This window comes from Lissotriton helveticus, chromosome 4_1 (assembly GCF_964261635.1).
Source record: "Lissotriton helveticus chromosome 4_1, aLisHel1.1, whole genome shotgun sequence".
Classification (NCBI taxonomy): Eukaryota; Metazoa; Chordata; class Amphibia; order Caudata; family Salamandridae; genus Lissotriton; species Lissotriton helveticus.
In genome coordinates, this window is record NC_136063.1 from 593,329,253 (window position 1) to 593,352,155 (window position 22,903).

Here is a 22,903-nt window from a genome sequence, read left to right on the forward strand (position 1 = left end):
AGCAAATATGCATGTGCAGATTTGCTCATCTGAAAACCTGGATGTTTGAAAGTTCATTTTCCCTCCAACTACTTTTTTCTCAACTCTTAAAGAAGGTTTAAGTATGCCACTCTCAGGAGTAAATTTTCCACATATCTCAGTATGGGAAAGACTAGAGAAGATTTGTTGAAAACCTTAAAACATGAAAGTTAGTAGGTTTGCACAGACGCAATAGGGCATTCCAAGCCTGGAACTACTGCTTACCACCATCTTCAGTCCCAGTATGTGGAGCTGCGGAAACGTAGCAACATAAAATGATTACTAGTATTCAAACACTACTATGGGATATGCCCTGGCATAATCCGAGAGGCTATATAAGAGCTCTTATGTAATGAGATTGCTGCCATAATTTGTGGCAGAACTACATGGCACCAAAGGGACAAGTGGATTTTGTTACAGGACAAGTAGATTTATGAAGCAATCTGCCCCATGGACAAGTAGATATTTTAATAAATTCCACACCCCTGTCAGTACGTGTTATCTTGCTTCCACGTTTTGGGGTGCCAACATCAAGACCGTTCAACATCTAAGCTGGTCACCAGATAGTTCTGTGTCCCTGAGCAGGAACGGTTCTTCTATCTGCTAGCGATGCGGTCTCTAAAACCATGCGTGCATTACAACTTTGTGAAAAAACGACCTACTTGTGCTTTTACAGTCTTGACAGTATTTCATTAGATAACAAACGGAAACAGTCTCAACACAAATGTAGGGGACAGGATTCCAGCAGAGAAGAACCACAATGTTAATATGGACTACAAATAATACACAACTTTCTTTGTAGAACATTGAAGTAGGTTTGTTGCAGTTTTATATTCTAACCATATATTACTCATAATAGGAAGAGATAGAAAACCTACTTTAACAAATGGTTTACCACACTTACCGATTCCATTGCTAGTCCAGCCTGTTCCAAAACCATCCTAATTACACGTCTAACCCAGTTCAGCATTCGGTACAGCAACAAATCTCCAGCGAGCAGTGTGTAACCACTTCAGCTGAAAAAATGTGTATATGTAGCATTGTTTCTGTAAAGAAATTGTGAATATTTTAGCATGACAGAGCCCAAAAGGAAGCAGATTTATAAAGTGCCATATTCACTGAGAAAACCAACAAGATGACTGCCTCAAGAAGGAATTTCTTTCAACCCAAAAAAAGTAAAGAAAAGGTGAAGAAAGGGTGCTGTCGGTAATCACCAACCTCCCCTCTGCATGAACATTAAATAGTCCTTTTCCATTCAAAGTAAACTTTCATAATAATTTTTATCTAGCAGTCAAGTCCCAAAAGCTATATGAAAATCCTTACAATACAAAGATTTTTTTCCCCCAAACTTTTTATTGCCATTTTTTGAGAGAGAAACAAATAAAGAAAACAATGCACAAGAAGTAATGGCATGCTTATCTAAGCAAAGGAAAAACAGAAAACTCCCATATCCTAATTTCAACAACCACCACATTATAAATCACTAATAGTAATATCTTGCAGTAAGTCTACTGCCTACCATAGTGAATATTAATCCTTCCACATCCCCTCTTCATCGCCCCTGAAGCACATCACTTTTTTAATTATTATTTTTAAAGTTTTTAGGCGAAGATCTGGGCTTTCTGTAAGGGAAGTTCAAGAAGGTGGCAGGTATCAAGTGCTGCCTTCCAGCTAGTAATGTTAGTGGCTATTGCTTTGCTCCTAATCTTTGCAATATCTCAATACGAGTACCAAGACCCAGTAGGGCTTTCTCTTCTCAAGTACATTCTTGATGTTCAGATGTTCAGTAATTCAGTCTTCTGGTGAGATCAACAGATTGACATGGGGCAGCATTAAATAACTCTACTACTATGCAATTCTAAAAAGGGTGCAGGAATCTACACAACCTAAACAGATGGAGGAAATCACCTGAGGCAGGCATGGGAGGACCTTCTGTACATACAGCATACAGGATAGGTGGTGAGGGGAGGCTAAAATAAACTTAATGTAAATATTTAAACTAGATTAGGCACAATCTAGTGGCGATAACTACAGCCCTTGGTGACTTAAAGGCAAACATCCAATCTTCATCTTTCAAAGTACCCAGGTCAGCGTCCAATATGCACCACATCCTGCTTAATGTATCCAGACTATTTACAAGGGATCTATATATTTTGGAATTACTCTCCCTCTTATAAATGCAACACAGAAACTTAGCCTCCAAAGGGTTAAAGACAGTTCACTCATCAACAGTGGCCAGGCAGGGAGTAAGGGCTGGTTTAAGTTATAGGTTGAGGTAAAGGTAGACCTGTGAGTGTAGTAGCCTGAATTCCTCTTTGAGAGTCAGAAATGACCAGATCTAGTTTGGGAGGGTTACAGCCCTCAGCGTGAATAACTCAAGCGTGTTCCACCCCACAAAAGGACAAATACCTGAGGGAACAGATTATCCGAGTCACAATGGGGTTCTTCAGTTTACCCACCCATTTAATGTACTAGAGGAGGTTCACCATGCGTCAAGTTTACTTTAGTGACTTGGGGATTTCCGAAGCAGGCTTCCCACCATTCAAGTAATTAAGTGGGGAAACATCTGTCATCACCACAGTTCTGCTCTACATGCTGGATGACAGGCTGGGCCATGAAGATATTAAAAAATGAAAGGTAAGTGGGTAGCCTGATTTGACAATATCAGCCAACCTGAGCACTAAGTTATAGGTGGGTCTGTAGCATTTTTCCACCACCATCCTTGGAATTCCATTCTGCCTGAGTGAGGACCTCATCAAGGAGGTGATACCCCATAAAAAGGAAGAGGGAATCCAGAAGATATAGGTCTGCAAGACATAGTACCCTTAGGAGGGCTACGCTACATATCAGGGAGAGAGTAAGCGAAGATCAGTGGTGGGTTGTCCTTTTGAAAGCGGATGAGGAAGGTAGGACTTTCTGACAAGACTTCTGATTCCTTGCTGGATACCAGGGGTCCCACGTATTTAAAACTACTTATTGATTTATGCCTGGTTTGTCTAGACAGCAACATCCATAAAGGAAAGGAAAGGTCATTCTTTGGACTTGACCCAGTTAACTCCAAGTCCAGAATAACTACCAAAGTCATCTAAAATTTGTATAGCAAGGTTCCAAAGAGGCAGGTGCCTCATCTGATGGGGAAGGAATCAGACAACATTCCTCCTACTCTCACATGCACTTTGGGTCCATTATAATAAAAGCAGACAAAGCAAATAAAGATCAGGACAAAACCCCTTATAGAGTAATGAGACAACATATATAATCACATGCAAGGTTGTCAAAGGCCATTTAGGAGTCTATAAGGTTTAATGCCAGAAGTTCACATACATCTATTAGGACTAACACATTAAACAGGTGGCAAAGAGTGTGGATCTATGTGGCACAAAACCACAAATCACATTTAGGAGGAGATTTGCCAAGTCCTCAGCCAAAATCTTAGCCTCAGCACTGATGAGGGGCTATCCTCGTCCAGTGAATTGATGTGCCTGTGTGATTCACCAGATGATCAGTCTTCAAAAGAACAATAACATCCTAACAAGTCCTTCAGGAACCCATCCTCTTCTTTTGAAGCCACGAATGCATGCATGCAGAGGTTTGGCTAGGGAGCAGCTTCGGCATTTCATTTATTTTGGGGGGAAGACCAATGGGTCCCGGTATTTTGCCTTGTGACAGTTGGTCAACAGTACCTGCGATTTCCTAATTTGTCTTTAGTTCCAAGCCAAGAGGGGCTCTACAAATCTGCATAAGGTGAGACAGCTGAAAATTGGACATGTAGAAGTCTACAGCAGCATGGAGTATGTATGGTCACTGAGGGATCCTACAAAGCCGGATAACGATGGGCTATTTTCGGGCGTTTCCCTTTAAAGATGTGTTATCGAATCACTGCAGTCCCCCAGGAGACAGTTATGTCTAGTTTCTTACTCCCTGTGGCACAACCAATGAAGCAGCATGCCGGTCTTTCCTCCCTGACTGTAAAGCCATACTTTGAGGAAAATTTCCTAGAATTGATTTTGGTGAAACTTCAGTACCTGCGAAGATGTTTTCTCAGTAGTTGGCTTCTGATTCCAGAACAGCTGCTTCTAAGGAGTTGATTTTGGTGGCTAGGATTAGCTTGAATGTCACTCAGTGCTCATGACAAAGCCCCGCAACCGAATTGTGTCAACCTCCCAAAAGGGAATATGAGGATCTAGTGACCCAGTGTTTGACTCAAAATGTTGGGTGGTTTCTTTTTGCAGCTTCTCTCTGATCTCTGCCTTTATTGAGCTACCAAGACCTAAGACACCTAGATAGGAGCCTTCGCAGATTGGTCCCTTGAGCCTAGCTATTGGGGTGAGCAAGGTCTGAGCGCCCTCAGTCCAGAACATTATGACAAAGAAGTAACTTAAAGGGGGTGCAAAGAAAGAAGTGCAGCTTAATTTGGTGGAATGGAAACATTGCCATGTTACAAAAACAAAGAACGTGTAAAGGTCACAAGCAAAATCAGGCTGGAGGGCTCCAGGGACAGTGGGTCAAATATATCTAAGGTGGAGTCCATTAGCCAAGTGACAGTCCTCCCCCTCCATGATTCTCAAGTCTGGGGGAAACCAGTAGGGTGGATCCCAGCAGGAGAAGAAAGACCTTTTGATAAGGGAGACGGTGGGCAGACATTTAGAATAGCAATCGATTTGTCATAAAGTAGACTCCCGCAACCTAAAGATATCAACCTAATCAGTCTATTCATATGCAGGCTACCTGATCGGAACAGATACTCACTTTGACCCCTTGATCCCTTACTAAAGCCCTCATGGTGGGCTCTTGGGAACCCAAATCTGAAGAGGCATTTACTAAGAAAGTAGGCCTCTTGTAACATGAGTAATTCAAACCCATAGTGCTTGGTGGCTTCAGAACTACTCTCTTTAATAAGTTCGTTAAGTAACTCATTGACATCCTTATGAGGCATATGAAGGGCAAAGGGTGAACGATGGAGGTGTCAGCCATGATGAACATCAATAGGTATTGCTAAAACACAGGCAGTCAATTAGTAAAAACTTGAAACACCCAAGAAAACCATTCTCCATACTTCAAATCATGAGGCATCTGTCAAGTCACTGTGGAAAGAAAGGATTAAGGGTGATGGCGATGCTCCTCCCCCCTTTGTGCAGGTATCATATATGAAGTCCCTCAATTAGAAGAAAACCATAACAAGGAGCAGTGAACCTGTACTCAGGACTTAAGTCCCAGTAATGAAGCACTAAGCACCCAAGAAAGAACAAACTCTATATGATCACAGTGCTTGGTAAAACATTTTGGGCCTGATTACTCCGTTAGCGTCGTGGTGACGGGTCCGCCACACTGCCAAAGCTGTGGTTAGACCACCCGCCAAATGAGGATTTCCCTCCTGTTAGGCTGGCTGGTTTTTGGGGTTCCCACGGCGGTGCTGAAAAGGGCACAGCAATGGAAACCCCAAAAAGAGTTCATGCATGGCGTGGACTGAAGAGTCCATGCCATACAGGAACTGGGGCACATCCACACAGGGGAGCACATGTTGCGCATATATTACATGTTTCCTCTCTGCCGGCGGTGTCATGGAGGTTCTTTCTCTATAAATACTGTGGAGGAAACAACTCCCCTGCATGGGAATGCACACAGAAGGACACATGTTGTGCCCCCCTGTGTACACCCCCATGTGGAGGAGGCACACCTTTGTTTCTAATCCGCCACAGTATTTATGGAGAAGGAACCTCTATGACACTGTCGGCTGAGAGGAAACTCGGAATATGCTTGGCGGGATCGTGGCAGTCCTGCTAAGCATATTGTGGCCTCCTGACCGCCGCAACACCGCCAGGGAATGGTGGCTGTGGCAGTCCCACTGCCCTTGTCGTATTTGGGCAGTCAGGAGACCGCCACCGCAGCACCCCTGAGAGTCTGGCGGCTCGTAATCGGGGCTTTAGTCTTTAGAACTGTGAGGTCAGGCTTGTAATGTTTCCCCTGGGTTGCTTCTTCACTTATTCAAAGGATTTATGTTGATGCTGCACCTGCCAGGTGCAATCCTGGAAAATCTGCACCTGCCAGGTGCAATCCTGGAAAATCAATATGTGAGGAGCCTCATAGTGAATTAATTCCATCTCCTGTATTGCTCTTACGATTTAATCCTGGTAGTATTTGTAATTAAGTAAATGGGTGATTGGAAGCTATGGTGGGGCACTTGAAGACTGTTGTGCTCAATGTACATGCTTGAATACAAAGCAAATCAACAGTCTCTTTAGGGATTGAGTATCGAAGTCAACATCTGGGGCTGCGAGCTGCTGAGGAGATAGGAGAAAGCACGAACCTTTGCGCACTGCTTATAGCCTTTTAAAAAATTAATTTGGAGCGCTTTTAAGTGTTTTATGAATTTTATCGCATTTATATTCGGGGGGCTGTTTTAGAAAGGGGAATTGAATTGGTAGGCACACTGACACTCTATACACCCTTACCTCTTATATTTTGAGCCTCAACCCGCTTTGTTTGATATTTCACTCGGCGGTGGGCGCCATCTTGGGTGAGGAAGGCGAGGTCAGCGCTCAAGTCGGGCCGGCCTCCCGCCCTTCCACAGTATTTAGGTGCGCCCTGCCCAGCGCTCCCTGCCCTACAGTAGCTCTCCCTAGCGAGGGTACTGGGGCTGCGAGCTGCTGAGGAGATAGGAGAAAGCACGAACCTTTGCGCACTGCTTCTAGCCTTTTAAAAAATTAATTTGGAGCGCTTTTAAGTGTTTTATGAATTTTATCGCATTTATATTCTGGGGGCTGTTTTAGAAAGGGGAATTGAATTGGCAGGCACACTGACACTCTATACACCCTTACCTCTTATATTTTGAGCCTCAACCCACTTTGTTTGATATTTCACTCGGCGGTGGGCGCCATCTTGGGTGAGGAAGGCGAGGTCAGCGCTCAAGTCGGGCCGGCCTCCCGCCCTCCCACAGTATTTAGGTGCGCCCTGCCCAGCGCTCCCTGCCCTACAGTAGCTCTCCCTAGCGAGGGTACTGGGGCTGCGAGCTGCTGAGGAGATAGGAGAAAGCACGAACCTTTGCGCACTGCTTATAGCCTTTTAAAAAATTAATTTGGAGCGCTTTTAAGTGTTTTATGAATTTTATCGCATTTATATTCTGGGGGCTGTTTTAGAAAGGGGAATTGAATTGGCAGGCACACTGACACTCTATACACCCTTACCTCTTATATTTTGAGCCTCAACCCGCTTTGTTTGATATTTCACTCGGCGGTGGGCGCCATCTTGGGTGAGGAAGGCGAGGTCAGCGCTCAAGTCGGGCCGGCCTCCCGCCCTCCCACAGTATTTAGGTGCGCCCTGCCCAGCGCTCCCTGCCCTACAGTAGCTCTCCCTAGCGAGGGTACTGGGGCTGCGAGCTGCTGAGGAGATAGGAGAAAGCACGAACCTTTGCGCACTGCTTATAGCCTTTTAAAAAATTAATTTGGAGCGCTTTTAAGTGTTTTATGAATTTTATCGCATTTATATTCTGGGGGCTGTTTTAGAAAGGGGAATTGAATTGGAAGGCACACTGACACTCTATACACCCTTACCTCTTATATTTTGAGCCTCAACCCGCTTTGTTTGATATTTCACTCGGCGGTGGGCGCCATCTTGGGTGAGGAAGGAGAGGTCAGCGCTCAAGTCGGGCCGGCCTCCCACCCTCCTCCTCCCTATATCATGTGTCATCCAACCAAACGGCGCAGCGGGCTGGGGCAGCGGGCGCGCCGGAAGCGCGCCGAAGTCGAGCCAAAGTCAAGCCCGTCTGCGCCCGTCCGCGGCCGGACGGGGCGCGGGGCCACAACCCCTGGTCAAATACGGAAATACTCCTCAACTGAGTTATTGTCACTTAGACCCTCTACTAGCATGGGACCCGTCCTCCCTGCTTATGTTTTGAAACGTGCTGCCACCTATGGTATCCTGAGACCAGAGTTTACCATCGCTAAAACTCCACTGCCTAGCCTCCCCGATTGTTTTCCACCCCCTTCTAACCCTAAAACTATCCTCAAATGCTCATACCTCAACACCAGGTCCATGGTTAAGCACCATTTGGCCATTTTTCTTTTTCTTCAAACTGAGCAGCCTGATATTTTATTCCTTACTGAGACTTGGCTGAATGCTGACTCCCTACCCGATATTTTGGCAGCGGTCCCTTCAGATTATTACATTCTGCATGTGGATAGACCCGCTGACAAAAGGGGCGGGGGGGTCGCCGTGATCATACGCAAGTCTCATAATGTCTCCCTTCTACCATCTTTGAACCTTATATGTTCAGATAACCTGATCATCAAACTGGATAACAATTGCGGCACTCTACTTATGATCCTCATTTACCGCCCCCCTCAAAATATGCCCAGTTTTGCGGCTGCTTTAGCAGAACAGCTTGCCCCCTTAATAATTTTACATAAAAAAATAGTGCTGCTAGGTGATCTTAATCTTTGGTTGGACTCGGCGGAGTTAGGTACCCAGGCAGCTGCACTGAAAGATGTCCTTCTAGATATGAACCTCACTCAGCAGATCCACCTCCCTACTCATATAAAAGGTCATAGCCTTGACCAAATTTGGTCTCAGAACATCCCTCTGGCCATTAACTCCATCTTGCCTTGTATCTGGTCGGATCACTTCATGATCAAATTCACCTTGACCTTTGAAAATAACAGGAAACCTCCTATTCAGACAGGAGGCAAAACTAGAATCTGGAAGAATGTTGATACCTCGGCTTTTATTGGCACTTTAAGATCTTCTTGTCCTCTTTTAGATCAGGACACTGAAGAAATGGAAGCAGCATTTTCGAGGTGGCTACTTCAGGCAGCCGATGTCTATGCTCCTTGCACCAACTTTCCCCGCTCTCGCCCCAATGACGCTCATAGGTGGTTTACACCTCTTTTGAAAAGTCTTAAACTTGGAGTTCGTCAGATGGAGCGCAAGTGGCGAACAGACTATTTAGAAATAGACAGAGTTAACTATTGCAAGACACGAAAGGATTATCAAAAACTGCTTCAGGAACATAAAACTGACTACTTCTCTAAAAAGATCCTTAATGCTCACAACAAATCCAAAGAGTTGTTTAACATCGTTGAGAACTTGAGTGCTAGTGATAGAACGTCTCTCCCGGTAGCTCCTACTCAGGAGCTGTGTAACTCGCTAAATTCTTTTTTTTCGGATAAAATCAATGCTATCAAACAAAGCATCCCTATTACTCAGTCCCCGCTTTTACTAACTGACAATTTTCACAACACTGCGACCTTGAGTTCGCTTCCCCCTGTTGACAGCACCACGCTGCTCAAACTCCTCGCCAAAGTTACATCAGGTTCTCCTGACGACATCTGCCCCCCTTTTATCCTGAAAGAAGTGGGAGCCAGTATTCCGGAGGGTATACTCTCTTTACTGAATGGCACGCTCTCTCAGGGTAAAGTCCCTGAAAATTTTAAAAAAGCCCTTCTTATTCCATTGTTAAAAAAAGTAGGCGCTAATCCGCAGGACCTGCAAAATTATAGGCCCATATCCCTGCTGCCTTACCGTGCCAAACTTTTGGAGGCTCATGTCTGTAACAGCATCTCCAAGTTTTTGGAAGAATCAGAGTATTTTGCACCGAATCAGGCTGGTTTCCGCCCATGTCATTCCACCGAGGCGGTCATCCTCTCGGTGCAGAATACTCTGAGACGGAATGCGGATGAGGGAATACATCAGGCTCTGGTGCTGCTGGACCTCTCAGCCGCTTTCGACACGGTCGACTATAACATCTTGGCCGACCGTGTCGAGCAGGCAGGTCTCAGGGGCATGGCATTGAGCTGGATCCGCTCATTTATTACTGGGCGCACTCAGGCTGTCAGACTAGGACCTTTCACTGCCCCCACCATTTCTTCTACTTGTGGAGTCCCGCAGGGCTCTTCATTATCACCCCTGCTTTTTAATTTATATCTACGCCCCCTTTTGCACTCCCTTAGGAGGGCCAAAGTAACGATATTCAACTATGCAGACGATCTGCAGTTGATTTTCCCTCTAAACACCAAGGATGCTGTGGTTGAATTTCAAAACACTATGTCCCACATTTTAAAATGGATGAACTGCAGTCATCTGAAGCTTAACCCTGGCAAGACCGAATTGGTCTTGCCGGGACTGAGCGCCCTCAGCTGCAACCCTAGCTTCTGGCCTTCCTGTATGGGAACTCCTCCATCTAAGTCATGTTCGGTCAAGAGTCTGGGAATACATATCAGCGAAGACCTCTCCCTCAAAAAACAAGTCGGAGCAGTTGTCTCAGCTAGTTTCTTCCAGCTGAAGAAAATCAAGAAAATTGCCAGCTTCTTCTCCCCGGCCGCTCTCACTCAGATAGTCATCTCCCTGGTTCTGTCCAGACTTGACTTCTCCAACAGTCTTTACCTTGGCATTCAAGCTGGAGAGCTCAAACGCCTTCAGCTGGTTCAGAATCAGGCCGCCAGACTCCTCCTGAACCTCTCGAAGAGGCAGTCTGTAAGATCCGGCCTGAAACAGCTACACTGGCTGCCTGTGGAGCAGCGTGTGGCGTTTAAAACAGGGTGCATTGTATTCAAATCTCTGCATGACTCTGGCCCTCTTTTCATCAGAGACATGTTTAAGAGATATACTCCCTCACGCAATCTCCGTTCTATTCATAAATCTCTTCTGACTGTTCCATCTTACAAGAGGAAGCGTCTTGGAGGCAGCTGCTTTGACCTTCTTGCAGCTGGTTTTCTGAACTCCCTTCCCCTCCATCTAAAACTGAATGACAACATCCTCAGTTTTAGACATTCCTTGAAAACCTGGCTTTTCACTCAGGCGCACTGTTGAGCTGCTCCCCCTCCCCTGTGACCCTGCGCTAGCTCCTTCCTACAGCGCCATGAAGCCCCCGGGCGTACGAGTGCTTACAAATACCTATTAACATTAACATTAACATTAAAGGAAATTTTATGGGTGTGTTTCTTCTGCACTTTTCAGATTGCCTATGACGTGCAGATTTTTTTTCTGACTGATTCCCTCCCTGTTCTCATCCCTGTGCTCTAATGTCTTTCACGGTGCTGACAAATAAGTCACTGTTGCCTACAAAGCCTTAACAATCTGAATACACACTTCAGCCTCCAATGTCTTGTCTACTACATTTCTAAGGGTAATGCCACAAAAGGGAAATGTCAAGGCTGACACCCCCATCCTTGACTCCTACATCTCCTTGGATGACAGGCTGGCCCACTGGATACAGCAGTCAAGGATGTAGAGGTCTCTAATAGTGAGGTAGCTTAGCGATAGAATCCTATCAAACAGAATACCAACATGAAACTTTTCACAGGGCTTAATAAGCAAAAAAAAAATGAGGGATGATATAGACCCTAAAATGGTATTACTAACCTCATAAAAGAAAATGGCCATTGCTATTTGTACAGCGATTATGAATCCAATGTTAGGCTTCCATCACCACATCATTTCACACTTTTTTCTGGTCGGGAATGCCAAAAGTGGAAAACATTTAGCATTTCAATTGACCCCCGACGAAGTACGGGAAATTTGTCATGGATCCATTAAGTAAATACCTTATGATGGAAATAAAAAAATATTTTTTTTACTGCCCTTGTAAACTAACAATTTTTTTTTTGCTGCAGGTTTCTGAAATTGTGAAAAGATTATCCCCCATCAATGTGTAAAAAGGTCTACAAACAAGTTGTGAATTTGTAAATATTAATGAAGAGTTCATATCTAGTACACAAAATCTTGAAAAGGAGAGTCAAAAAAAGGACTTTCAATCATCAAGACAAAATTGTTTTAAAAAATCATGATGTAGCTGAACTGTTAAATGAAACCTGGAAAATTCTATTCTGAACTGTTAAATTAAAACTGTGGAAAATTACATTAATGTCTTGAAATAAAATGTGACAAACACAAACTTGCAAGGTTATCAAAAAACTAAACTAGTTCAAGACAGTTTAAGAGAATACTTCAAGGTGTATGTGTGCTTCATTTATAGTTGGTGAATTGAAAGATACGTGTTTCTTCTGTTACGAAGAGTCTGGGGCAGAGCTTATAAATGTGCGTACACCTGAATTGAGCAATGAAGTTCGAGTTGCTGCAGTTGCATTTAGTGATTCAAAAGTACTTGCGAAATTAAGTGGTGGTGATATGGTTGTGACCAAAGCAAAGTACCACAAAAAGTGACTTGTTAGTTTTGATAACTCGCATCCGCAAATAAAGAAAAAAGCGACGACAACAAAATGACATTAATCTATGGCATGGTATTAGGTTAAATTGAAAACTCTCTCGAACATATATTTCAAAATTCTGAAGTATCACCAGTATTTACTTTATCTAACATATCACTCAATGTTAGTCAAATTACAGAATTAGGTGTTGTAAATGCAGACAAATATTTACACTGCACAAGATTAAAAGAAAAGATGCTTGCGTTCATACCAAAAAGTAGAGATTTGCTTCTAATATGAAAAACGATAAAGGATCAAATATATTCAGTGTCTGTAAACAAAATGCTCTTCCGTATGGTGTCTGCTTGGCCAATGCAGCTGCTATTATTCGAAAAGAAATGTTTCAACTTGAAGTAGACTGATTTAGTGGACTTTTTGAGCAAAATTGCAGAGAATAGGCAGTAAGGCTTGCTATGCTAAATCGAATACGATTGGTTAAAGAAATTTGTAACAATTCAAATAACACCATTGTAATAAGAGGAGTGTAGCTTTGTCAGTCTCACAGCTGTCTCAGTATCATACCAGTATGTGTAATAAGGCAAAACCCTGTCACTGCAGAATTGTAAGAAAGCAAATCCTAAAGGAAACATCCACCACGAAAAAGATAATAAAACTCCATTATCTCTTTAAATTGGATTAATAGTGCATGCTAAAATTAAAAAACGGGAATTGGTTGACAAACTGGACAAATTGGGTATATACATGTCAAATAAGTGTATTAAAGAAGTGTCAGCAATAATAACTAACAAACAATATAAGCAGTTCTGCAATGAAAGGGTTGTGTGTCCAACACGCCTTCAACTCTCTCCACTTTCACATTGGCTGCAATAGACAATATTGATCACAATCCCTCGTCCTCTTGATCCACTCAGTCATTCCACGGAACAGCCATATCACAGATACGGAGAAAATCAGATGCACAGGGTATATCAACCTTCTTAAAAATTGAAGAGAATGAGTGGACCAAGAAATGTACTTCATCGCTACCAGAGTAGTATTTGCAGTTACCATGTACAATGACAAAAGAAAACAACCAAGTGTACCTGTAAGTAATATCAATGCTGTTCAGCCTCCTCCTATTCATTATGAACTATGTCAGCCGAATGGCTGCAGATGATTCAAATTCTTGAACTTCATAGTCTAACCAATATAAGCCACACCAGTTTGGCTGCTTTCCACTCCAATAGAAGTGGTTCTGTTCCAAAAAGCCAACATGTATTGCTACCTTTATTAAATGAATCAATACATGCTCAGTCTATGGTACACCACTGCTTTGATATACTAAGGCGTACAATGGCCACAATTGAGCCTAATCAGACTTCTATGGTAATGTGATCAAGCAGTCTATGCAACAGCTAAAACATTAGAGTGGTTACTTCCAGAATTGTATGGGGAAGACAAAACGGTAGACATGATGGGAGCATTACACACTGAAATGTCATTTCTTGCAGTTTTAGGAGATCAGCTTGATGGTAGTGGTTAGGCTGATATTTTAGTTGAAGCCAATGTTACCAGGGAGGGTAAAGTTGGACAATGTCTAAAAGGGTCTCATGGAAAACGATTCAACTACATATACAAAGTTAGTGTTGCATCACTGTATATACTTTTGAACAAGGTTTATGATGTATCTACTGATGGGCAAATATCCATGAAAGAATGGATTACACGAAGAGTTGCAGTGTCTGTTCACTTAAAATATTGGTGTATTACCCTTTAACTGTAATTACTACTATTCCAATTTCTTGATACAATAAACTTTGCTGATCGAATGGTAACTCTGCAAGTGATCTGTCCTTAGAGGTTTGTTATGGACCACACCCACTATACCAGGTGAATGCCAGTGTTCATTAAAATGTTTCTCGAGCGGAAAACAAGAATTCCAGATGTGTTGGAAGAATTTTCAAACTGATATTTTGTTGCTCATCAGAGTGGTAGCCCTCATTCCTGCATATCTCATGATCAGATGTATGATCAGTGAAACAAGGATATAAAACACACATCTGCAATCCATTAGGGCCCTCATTTACGCGAGTATGAGCTACTGGAATTTTAAATGACAATGCCTTTTATTTATGCTTTGGTTATTAAAACATAAATAAAAGGCACTGTCATTTACAATGCCACTAGCTTAAACTCTCGCTAATGCTAAAGGTACTATTGCTTGTTTAAAAGTGTGTGTTGGGGAGAGGGTTGCAAACAGAAGGAACACCAACGGCGAGGGTGTGGGGAAGCAAAACTGAGGGGGGCGGGGAAGCAAAAATAATGGCGTAGACGATAGAGCAATGTGGCGGGCAGGAGGAGAAAAGCAAATAAGCAAGAGAAACGTTAAGCTGGGGGAGAAAGCACACCCTTCACAGGTAATCTGAGCTGAGGAGCAAGGCGCAGCGAGCTGTCACTTTGGAAATAGAGAACTGCTCAGTAAAGCGCTCCAATACCTTCTGGCCAGGTTGGTCTTGCGGTAGAGGGTGTTCACAGATTCATTTGCAGCCAAAGAGTTTTTCTTTTTTAGATCCTTTTCAGGGAGGAACAGATTGAGAAAAGAGGGTAAGAGCCATTTACTGAAGTAATAGTTTTTAGCAAGCGAGCAGAGGAACAAGACTAAAACATATTCATGTTTAATATAGATGTTCGTTCAGAAAATAAACACGCCAGATCTAGCGGAATTTACATCACACACCTCCCTAAAGGCATCTTTGAGTTGCCCCCTTCGGTCTCACATGGCCCCTGAAAAGCTACCGGTTTGCTATAAGTTAAACCTAGCTGGTGGTCAGCTCTGTGGATCTCGCCATATTACAATAGCCCTGCTAAGAGAAGGTTAGAATTGAGGTGCATTGAGAGAGTGGATGCCTCTGTCCTAGATAGGATTGTCAGGTACCTCAGGAAAGAGGAGTGTTGTGGGAGCTCTGTTAATGCCTCCATGTTGCAAAAGCACTGCAAAGAAAAGGTAAGAATGGAGGTGCATTGTGAGAGTTCTCTCAGTCCTGTATAGAATTGTCGGCTATGTGAAGAAAGAAGAGCATTGTGGGACTCTGTGGATGGCGCCGACGGAACAAGTAAGGATACAGGGATATTATAGCTTACAGACAGCTCTTACATTGGAAAGCTGACCTGCAACATTATCTATCATTCTATACCAACCCTCCTAAGGAGGTTCTCGACCCCCTGCATATTCCAGAACGGTTATCCCTTGCACTACTTTATCAATGTGCATCAAATATTTTACTTACTCGTTCCTAGTTAAATGTACAGAATATTGATACCGATTTACAAATCGCTTGCATATGTGATGTATTAACAGAGTATATAATTTGATTTGTAAATGTAAAATAAATGTTAATGGTGCAAGTAATTTGTCACTGACATATGTCAGGTTAGGTTGCAATTAAAACACTTGGAGCACGCTACTAAAATATATTACAGTTAAACTGGATATAAGGCATTGGAGCTAAATATGTTTTTTTAGGTCTCGCCTACGCAGCGAGCATGCACTGCAAAGGAGGACCTTTAGCCGCCGCTTTGGTCATTTTCAAGCACACAAACTCGTGCTTGTGGCGGCATCCCCCTTACGGAAGCAAGCAGGGGCGCGCCACAAGCACAAGTGCAGTGCTTGAAAATGAGCATGCTCTCCCAAGCGCGTTAACCATTTGCTTTCAATTACCCTTCCCTCCTATCACAGTTTGCTTTTTTCCATCAGTCTTTCAACTCTGTGTTCCCAGTCAGCCTCCTCAATTTCTTCCGCTGTCCCCACAGCCAATGTGAAATACAGCTGGTTGAGAAGTATATCAAGCTCATAGTTCCTTAGCTGCTAAGCTGTCTACTTTGAACAGTAAATGCGTTAGACTAAAGATGTTTCTTCTGTAGAAAGTATCTCGCAGCCTCGCTGCTGAGGGCGGCTGTCATCGGTTTCTACTGTTGTACTGCTGCACGGATGTCTTTTTGTGCCATTCTGTAAACAGTGCTTTGTACGGGGGAGCACGGAGAGGGCTCCAGCAGAGCAGGCTCTTCTGAACATGTGGGAGCTTTGCGCTTAGTGTGGTCAAAGTGACTTTATATGGAAATATTGGAACTTCTCAAATATCACTAGTGAAATCCGTTTTTCAGATGTGTGCTTCAACTTGCAATGTGTGAAGAGACATGTAGCTCCAACTGGCCTGCGCAAGAGGCATGGCATAAGCACCTCTAATAAGAACAGAACTTGGAAGACTTCTTTCTGTAGCACCCCATCTCTCCCCTTCTAACTCAGTGTTTATCCTTCTCTTCACTTCTCTCCTTATCTCTCGCCTACTCTCCTCTCTCCTACTCTCTCTCTCCCTCTCTCTCTCTCTCGTGCCTTCCCTCTATCCCCTTCTCCCCTGTCTCCCTCTCTGCATTTCTCTCCCTCTCCCCTTCTCTCCTCTCTCCTTCTCTTTCTCCCCTCCATCCCTTTGTCCTCTTCTCTCCTCTCTCCACTTCTCTCCCTCTTTCTCCTCTCTCTCGCTCTGTGTCCTTCGCTCTCCATCTCTCTCTCCCCTTCTTGCCGCTCACACTCCGCACTTCCATGCTCTCCGGTTCTCCATCACTGTGCCCTCCTCGCTGCTTTGCTGCAGCCCCCTTCTTCCATGCTGCCCGGATCTCTCTCCAGACTCCTTTCCTCCAGTTTCCTTGCCTCTCCGCTCTTCTCTCGCTCCATCTCTCAAACCCCATCAAACCGCTTGCCCCAACCAACAAAATCAAATGCTTAAATGGATTAAGCAACCCTATCTTTTTCTTTTATAACTTTGATGTTGTAATAAAACACCAGCTTGCAACTAAAACAAACAAGCATTGGCATAGCCAATAGGTCTCGCCTTTGGGACCTTATAAGTGTTTAGTTATCCAGCACAATATCCTTGGTGGAACAACATCAAGTTTTGCATGGCTAAACACTTATACGGTCCCAAAGGAGAGACCTATTGGCTAAGCCAATGCTTGTCCTTGCAGTTGTGTATACTGGAATATGTACCAAAAGGCATTGGAGCGCTTTGTTTTATTACCCAAGGGCACATTCATTTTTTAGGTCTGTGGAGATCTGCCCAGAATCACAGGATGTTAGGATGGCGCTGAGACTTAGCCCTGCTTTTCTAGTTCCCAAGTCACAAGCTGTGGCAATATTTCCACCTTCTCTCCCCTTGGCCTCCCTACAACTTGAAACTCATCTTATTAATCCTCTTCAAAGAAGTCGTTTTACCCACCTTGGTAGACCAACCACCACCACCTAGCGAGGGTGAAAACAAATGGTCCAATTTTTTTCGATTTGGAACACCAATTATTTAGAAATATGTGTCAGAGGCTTGGAAGGAACAATAGTAAAGCAGTAAGGAGACCTGGCCAATCCGTGAAATTTTTGGATGTGGAACAAGGTAATTTGTGTTCCTAATCTCAGCTTTACTAATTGATCACATTGTGACACTGTGCAAGTCGCTTAACCCTACTGTATCATAATTAATTCTTCTACAAACTTATAGCATTAAAACTGTTGGTAAAATACTGTATATCTATGAGAGATTTCAGAAAAAATGTTAGATCAAAGGTTTGCATGCTTTCAAAAACAGAACTTAAACTTCAAAAACGACTTTATTTCGATTCATAACGAATCATAAAAAGCACGTAGACATGAAAATACATAATTAAGGGGTACAGTTACAACGGTTTGCAGTCACTGTTAAAATAGATCAATTAAAATATTTACAAAATTTTAAAAAATGCAAAAAAATTTCAATAATTCCATCAGATATTGTCAAAAACTGATAAGTTATCTATTTCCAGAACGTTTTTTAAGACGGAAAGCAGCTACCAAGAAGTTAGCGACACTAAACATAAATAGTGGTGAATCTAACTTTTTTAAGTAAAATAGGGCAGGCTTGATTTGGACGAACCCCTTGTTCTTAAGCAATGGGACAATATACTTTTTCCTGGGCAAATCATATCAAAAACAGAAGAAAATGTAGAGGCACGTGAGGAGGTTGTGTAACTCCCATTCACCGCAATCAGTGGTTTTATGAAAAAGTGAAAGTATCACTTATTCATGTCACTTTTTCTATATTTTATTTTTTTTTTACTTAATTTGAGTTATGTTTGAACTTGTTTTGGTCCAGTCGCACATGGGGGTTAACTTTTGAATCTATGCACCCCCTCACCAAATTTTACCAGAGAAACATTCATATTAGTGCTTGCCCTGTAGCATGGTGTATTGAGGGTGCTCTTTATCAAACTGCATAAGGGACACGCTGCCCCACTGGAATGCAGTCTAAAAAAACAAATGAGAATGTGAAATAGCTGCTGGCGCTGAGCAGGCAACCATTTAAAAGATACAAGTAATTTTAACATTAAAAAGCAAACATGCAAAAAACGATTCCCTCACATGACCTGACGGAGCAGCTTCTAATTTGTGTGTCCTTCACACCAACCCTAACAATCCGTATTACTTGCTGTGGAGACAGAATTCATGAGTCAATCCTCACATTCTCGCAGTGCTAACGAGGCTCTCGTCTCAGGCTAGTGCTCCTGGCTGAGTCAGTCGGGGATTGGCAATGACAAGATGTGCAGGGCAGGCTGGCAGTAATTTAAACTGTCACCGGGGTCCCTGCTAGCACGGATGCACAAGGCCGTAGCCCAATACTCACAATGAACCAGCCCGCCCGTGCTGGAAGATCCAGCAGCCACACTTGGGTCTCAGAGGTCCAGCGGGCGGGGCTGACAGGGGGAGCAAGAAACAATGTACCCCTGTGTGGCATGTTGCCATGACAATGAACCCTCTCGGCCAAGCGCAGGAAACCTAAATTCCACCGCAGGTAGAGGTTCAATGCTGCACACAAGGCTGTTTTTGGATGCCTTGTGTTCCCCCAAAAAAAGTGAATGCCTTGTGTTCCCCCCAAAAAAGTGAAATATATACAGGCAACAAGCAAGAAACCATTTTTAAAAAAGAGAGGGACACCAAAAACACAGGCAAGGAGCTCATGTGCGCCAGCCATCCCAGTTGCAGTTCTCATTTCAGGCATGCAGGCTGCCGCGCTGAGTGCAAAAAAAAAAATAGCTACAGATATACCAGATGGGAGGGGAGAGGAGAGGCCATCATCTCTTAGTGAAATCGTCAGCGAGAGAGCTAAGCACACAATGGAGGGACACTTAAGCATATGCACCAATAACAAGCAAGCATTTGTAAATGACTCCGATAACAGCCAATGGCAGTTGGCGGGTGTGCCAAACCCCACAACCCCACAGAAGAAATAGAACAGGTTGATCAAAGCTCAACCTAAACAGACGGGGCAGTTGGTATTCTTGATCATCCTGACCATTGATGAAATGGATGTTATATGGACCTCAAATTGCCAACTTATTGGGACAATTTGATGAAGGAATGGTATTCAGTAAATACAGAAGTAACTGTTCACCACGAAGACAACATCTCTTGCAACACTCAATTTGTAAATGATGTTATCGCATGATAGCAGAAATCCTTATACCTGTGGCACTGGCAAAAATCTTATGAATATTGCATCCAAATTAACCATGAGTGACAATGCAAAAAAATCTGAAGCATTGCTGATGACCTGGGGAGAACTCCATATGGAACGGGTGTTCAAAAACACCTGGTACGCGGTGAAAAATCTATTTTTTAACCTATTCCTAGAAACAAGCTATGTTTATTTCAGAAGGTAGTCCCAAAACGAGTGAACCACAAAGTATCCACCTTAAAAAGCAAGGATTGCTAGGAAAAGAGACAAAGTCTGATATCATCTCGTTTGAAAAAAGCTTAATGGTGCGGTAAATAACATGAATAATATTCCAGACACTGCAAGTTGTGTTATTATGGATGAATCAGCAATAATCCAACTAACACAATTTTCAAGACTACAGCACATATATATTCCAGCCTTATGTAATGAACATACTTATCAAAACCAGTAGACAGTATTTAACTGTTACACAGAGGGGTCTCTGAAAAAGGAAGAAATAAATAGGCACGGTTTTGGTCCACGCTATTGTGTCAAAGGTTCAACAAATATACCCAAAAATTGGATGACTTTTCTACAAAATGAAGATAACAAAAATGATTTGTTCCAATCCTTGGCTTCTAACTTTTTGAGTCTTGAGATACCAGAGGGTAAAATTGTAGTCCTGACAAACGATGATAACATGCTGAATATTCCCAAGAATCCCAATGTATCTGAACTCACACCAGGTTATCAAGAAGAAACTGATACCAGAGTACTATTACACATGCTAGTGATAGTGGCCAGAAGTCTATAACTACTGTACTGTTGATTCCGATGTAGCAGTTATTGTTCTTCATGCATTTAGCAGCTTAAATCTTTCAAATTTGTGGATTGATTTTGGTATTGGGAAACATCAAAGGCTACTGCCTACCCACGAGTATGCTAATAAACTTATCAAAAGTGTTAGTCATGGTATGTTATTTTTCCATGCATTGACAGGTTGCGACACTATCTGCATTTGCAGGTCGTGGCAAGAAAACAGGTTGGGAAACGTGGCACGATTTCCAGGCATCACAGAAACATTAATTGACTTCTCTTGTTGTCCACCAGATACTTCAAATAACAGTTTCAGTTAGCTTCATCGATTTGTAATTAGATTATTCAATAAGAACATTAAAACATTCTGTTAACGAGTGTCGAAGAATGATGATGACCAAACTGAATTGCCCTCTAGAAAATGTGTCAACAAGTGAGGCTACTCTTTTACAGCACTGCAAGAGAGCTATTTTCCAAGCGGGTTATGTGTAGTCTCAGTGGTGGAATGTGTAGTCTCCGTGGTGGAATGTGTATCAGGATATACCTGATCTAGCTCAGTGGGGATGGCAGAGGAAAGATTCTAAGATATGAACCTCTCTGGTCACTTTTGCCTGATGGTTCAAAATACTGCAAGAAACGTGTTAATTGTGTATGTAAAACATTGTGTACCCATGCTTGTAAATGTAAACAATGGTCTCTTCCATGTACTAGTCTTTGTGGCTGTGATGGACAAGGCAATCAAGAGGACATGTTTTAGATGACCAAATTGTAACCTTTAAAATAAAAAATAAAATAGTTGACTAAAATAACGATAAACATTAATAACAATATAATTTGTATCTTCATTCTTTTTCAATAAAAATATGTTTTAATGTTTAAGTGTTAAAAAATCTGATTTATTATTATAACAAAAAAACATAGCAAAAATAAATATGCAAGATGTCATTAAAAATGTTGTAATGGACTTTTGGTACACCCTGTATTAGAGGCCCAAGTGCCCCAAAAATAGTAACATATACTAGACATTTTTTGATGAACCATGATTTTTTGTTTGAAATATTCTATCTTTAGCCATTTGAAAGTTAAGGGGAGGGGTGAGCAAGTTATGTGGAACACCCTGTATATCTCTAGGATACATACTTAAAGTGTACTATGAGTCAATTAAAGTACAACATTTTTTAAATGCTTGGCTAAAAATTACACTACAATTAGGTGCTGGAAGACTAATATTACATTAATGATAATTTACTGGGGGGCGTGGCCAAGCGGCGAAGTAAGAAGGCCGCAGGCTAAGAACTCTTCGAGGCTAACCCTTTCTTCCCGCATCTATCCATCTAATCAATCCGTGCCCCGAGGTAGTTATCGGCTTTCGGAAGCCCTGAGGAGTGAAACGAGCCCAAGATCGGGCGTTGGGACCGGGAATACCTAAGACTCAGTCACATCCAGTCTTGGCCTACTGCTGGAGGAGAGCCGGGAGCTTGAGTGAGTGGGTGCACCGGATCAGCATAGCATCTGGTGGTCTACACCCTGAAGCACTCCCAGTGGTGTGCTCGATGACCCCAGAATGGCCACAACACGGAGGGGGGGGCAGCGGTTGCGCAGACCAGTGAAGAGGGAGTCAGTCCCTGTCTTGAGCACCAGAGTACCAATACACCCCCGACCCGAGAGGGCGGAATACCGGAGGACCGTTCCTCTGCAGAGGATGTGGGCTATGGAGGACGCATCATCATCCGGTTTTCGGCCCTGTGATGGGAGGTGAGTCCATCAAGTGATCTTCCCATAGAACGACTTGGGTAGCGGCGGAGACGACCTGGAGGCCGCAAGAGCTTGCAGTGCTGACAGGGCTCCGGGACGCAAGTGAGCATAGTGCCGGGATCACTGCGCCCCCCCCCCCCCACCACGGAGCGCTGCAGCTCGCTGAACATACACGGAGACAATATTGGGGTAATTGCTGCCCTGAGTGGCCCACTAGAAGGTGTAATTGCAGCGGCCCTACTCGACACCACAGCAGGGTGGGAGGCACATTGTTGAGAGGTGGTAAATGAGTGATGAGTTACAGAGATGACGGAGGGTGCCCCAGCGGTTGAACCCTTAGCAACAAAGAAAGGGTCCCACAGCACCGGCGCCCCCCGGGAGAACGGCGGTTGAAGCGACGCAACAGTGAGGAGTTGTACTCATCTAAGGGGCCTATCCGAAACCTGGAGCCAGCCGCCAACTTGGTCTTGTTATCAGTTGACTGTTCCCGGGGGGCCCGACGGCAATATCTGCTAACTTATAACGACCCGCTGTAGGAGACCAAGACAGTGCTGCAGTGGTACACTGGACAGGGTGGGACTTGCCGACACGGCCTACCAGAGCCTGGGAGCCGATATCCCCTTGGAGCCGATATCAGACTCACAATACGGCACCACATAC

The 22,903-nt window shown here is 43.4% G+C and overlaps 1 protein-coding gene across 4 annotated transcripts in view; it reads right to left on the reverse strand.

The window, feature by feature from the left end:
* Positions 1-22,903, reverse strand: part of MTFR1 (mitochondrial fission regulator 1) — a 324,993-nt gene that overhangs the window by 192,930 nt on the left and 109,160 nt on the right. For 2 of the 4 annotated variants that reach the window (XM_078687236.1, XM_078687238.1), the window contains one exon: positions 923-1,064. In XM_078687236.1, the coding sequence (XP_078543362.1) occupies positions 923-988 (66 nt within the window). In that variant the 5' untranslated portion in view covers positions 989-1,064. Of the gene's footprint in view, positions 1-922; positions 1,065-11,373; positions 11,497-14,653; positions 14,731-22,903 lie in introns of those variants that run through there. The other 2 variants (XM_078687237.1, XM_078687239.1) reach the window with 2 other exon arrangements.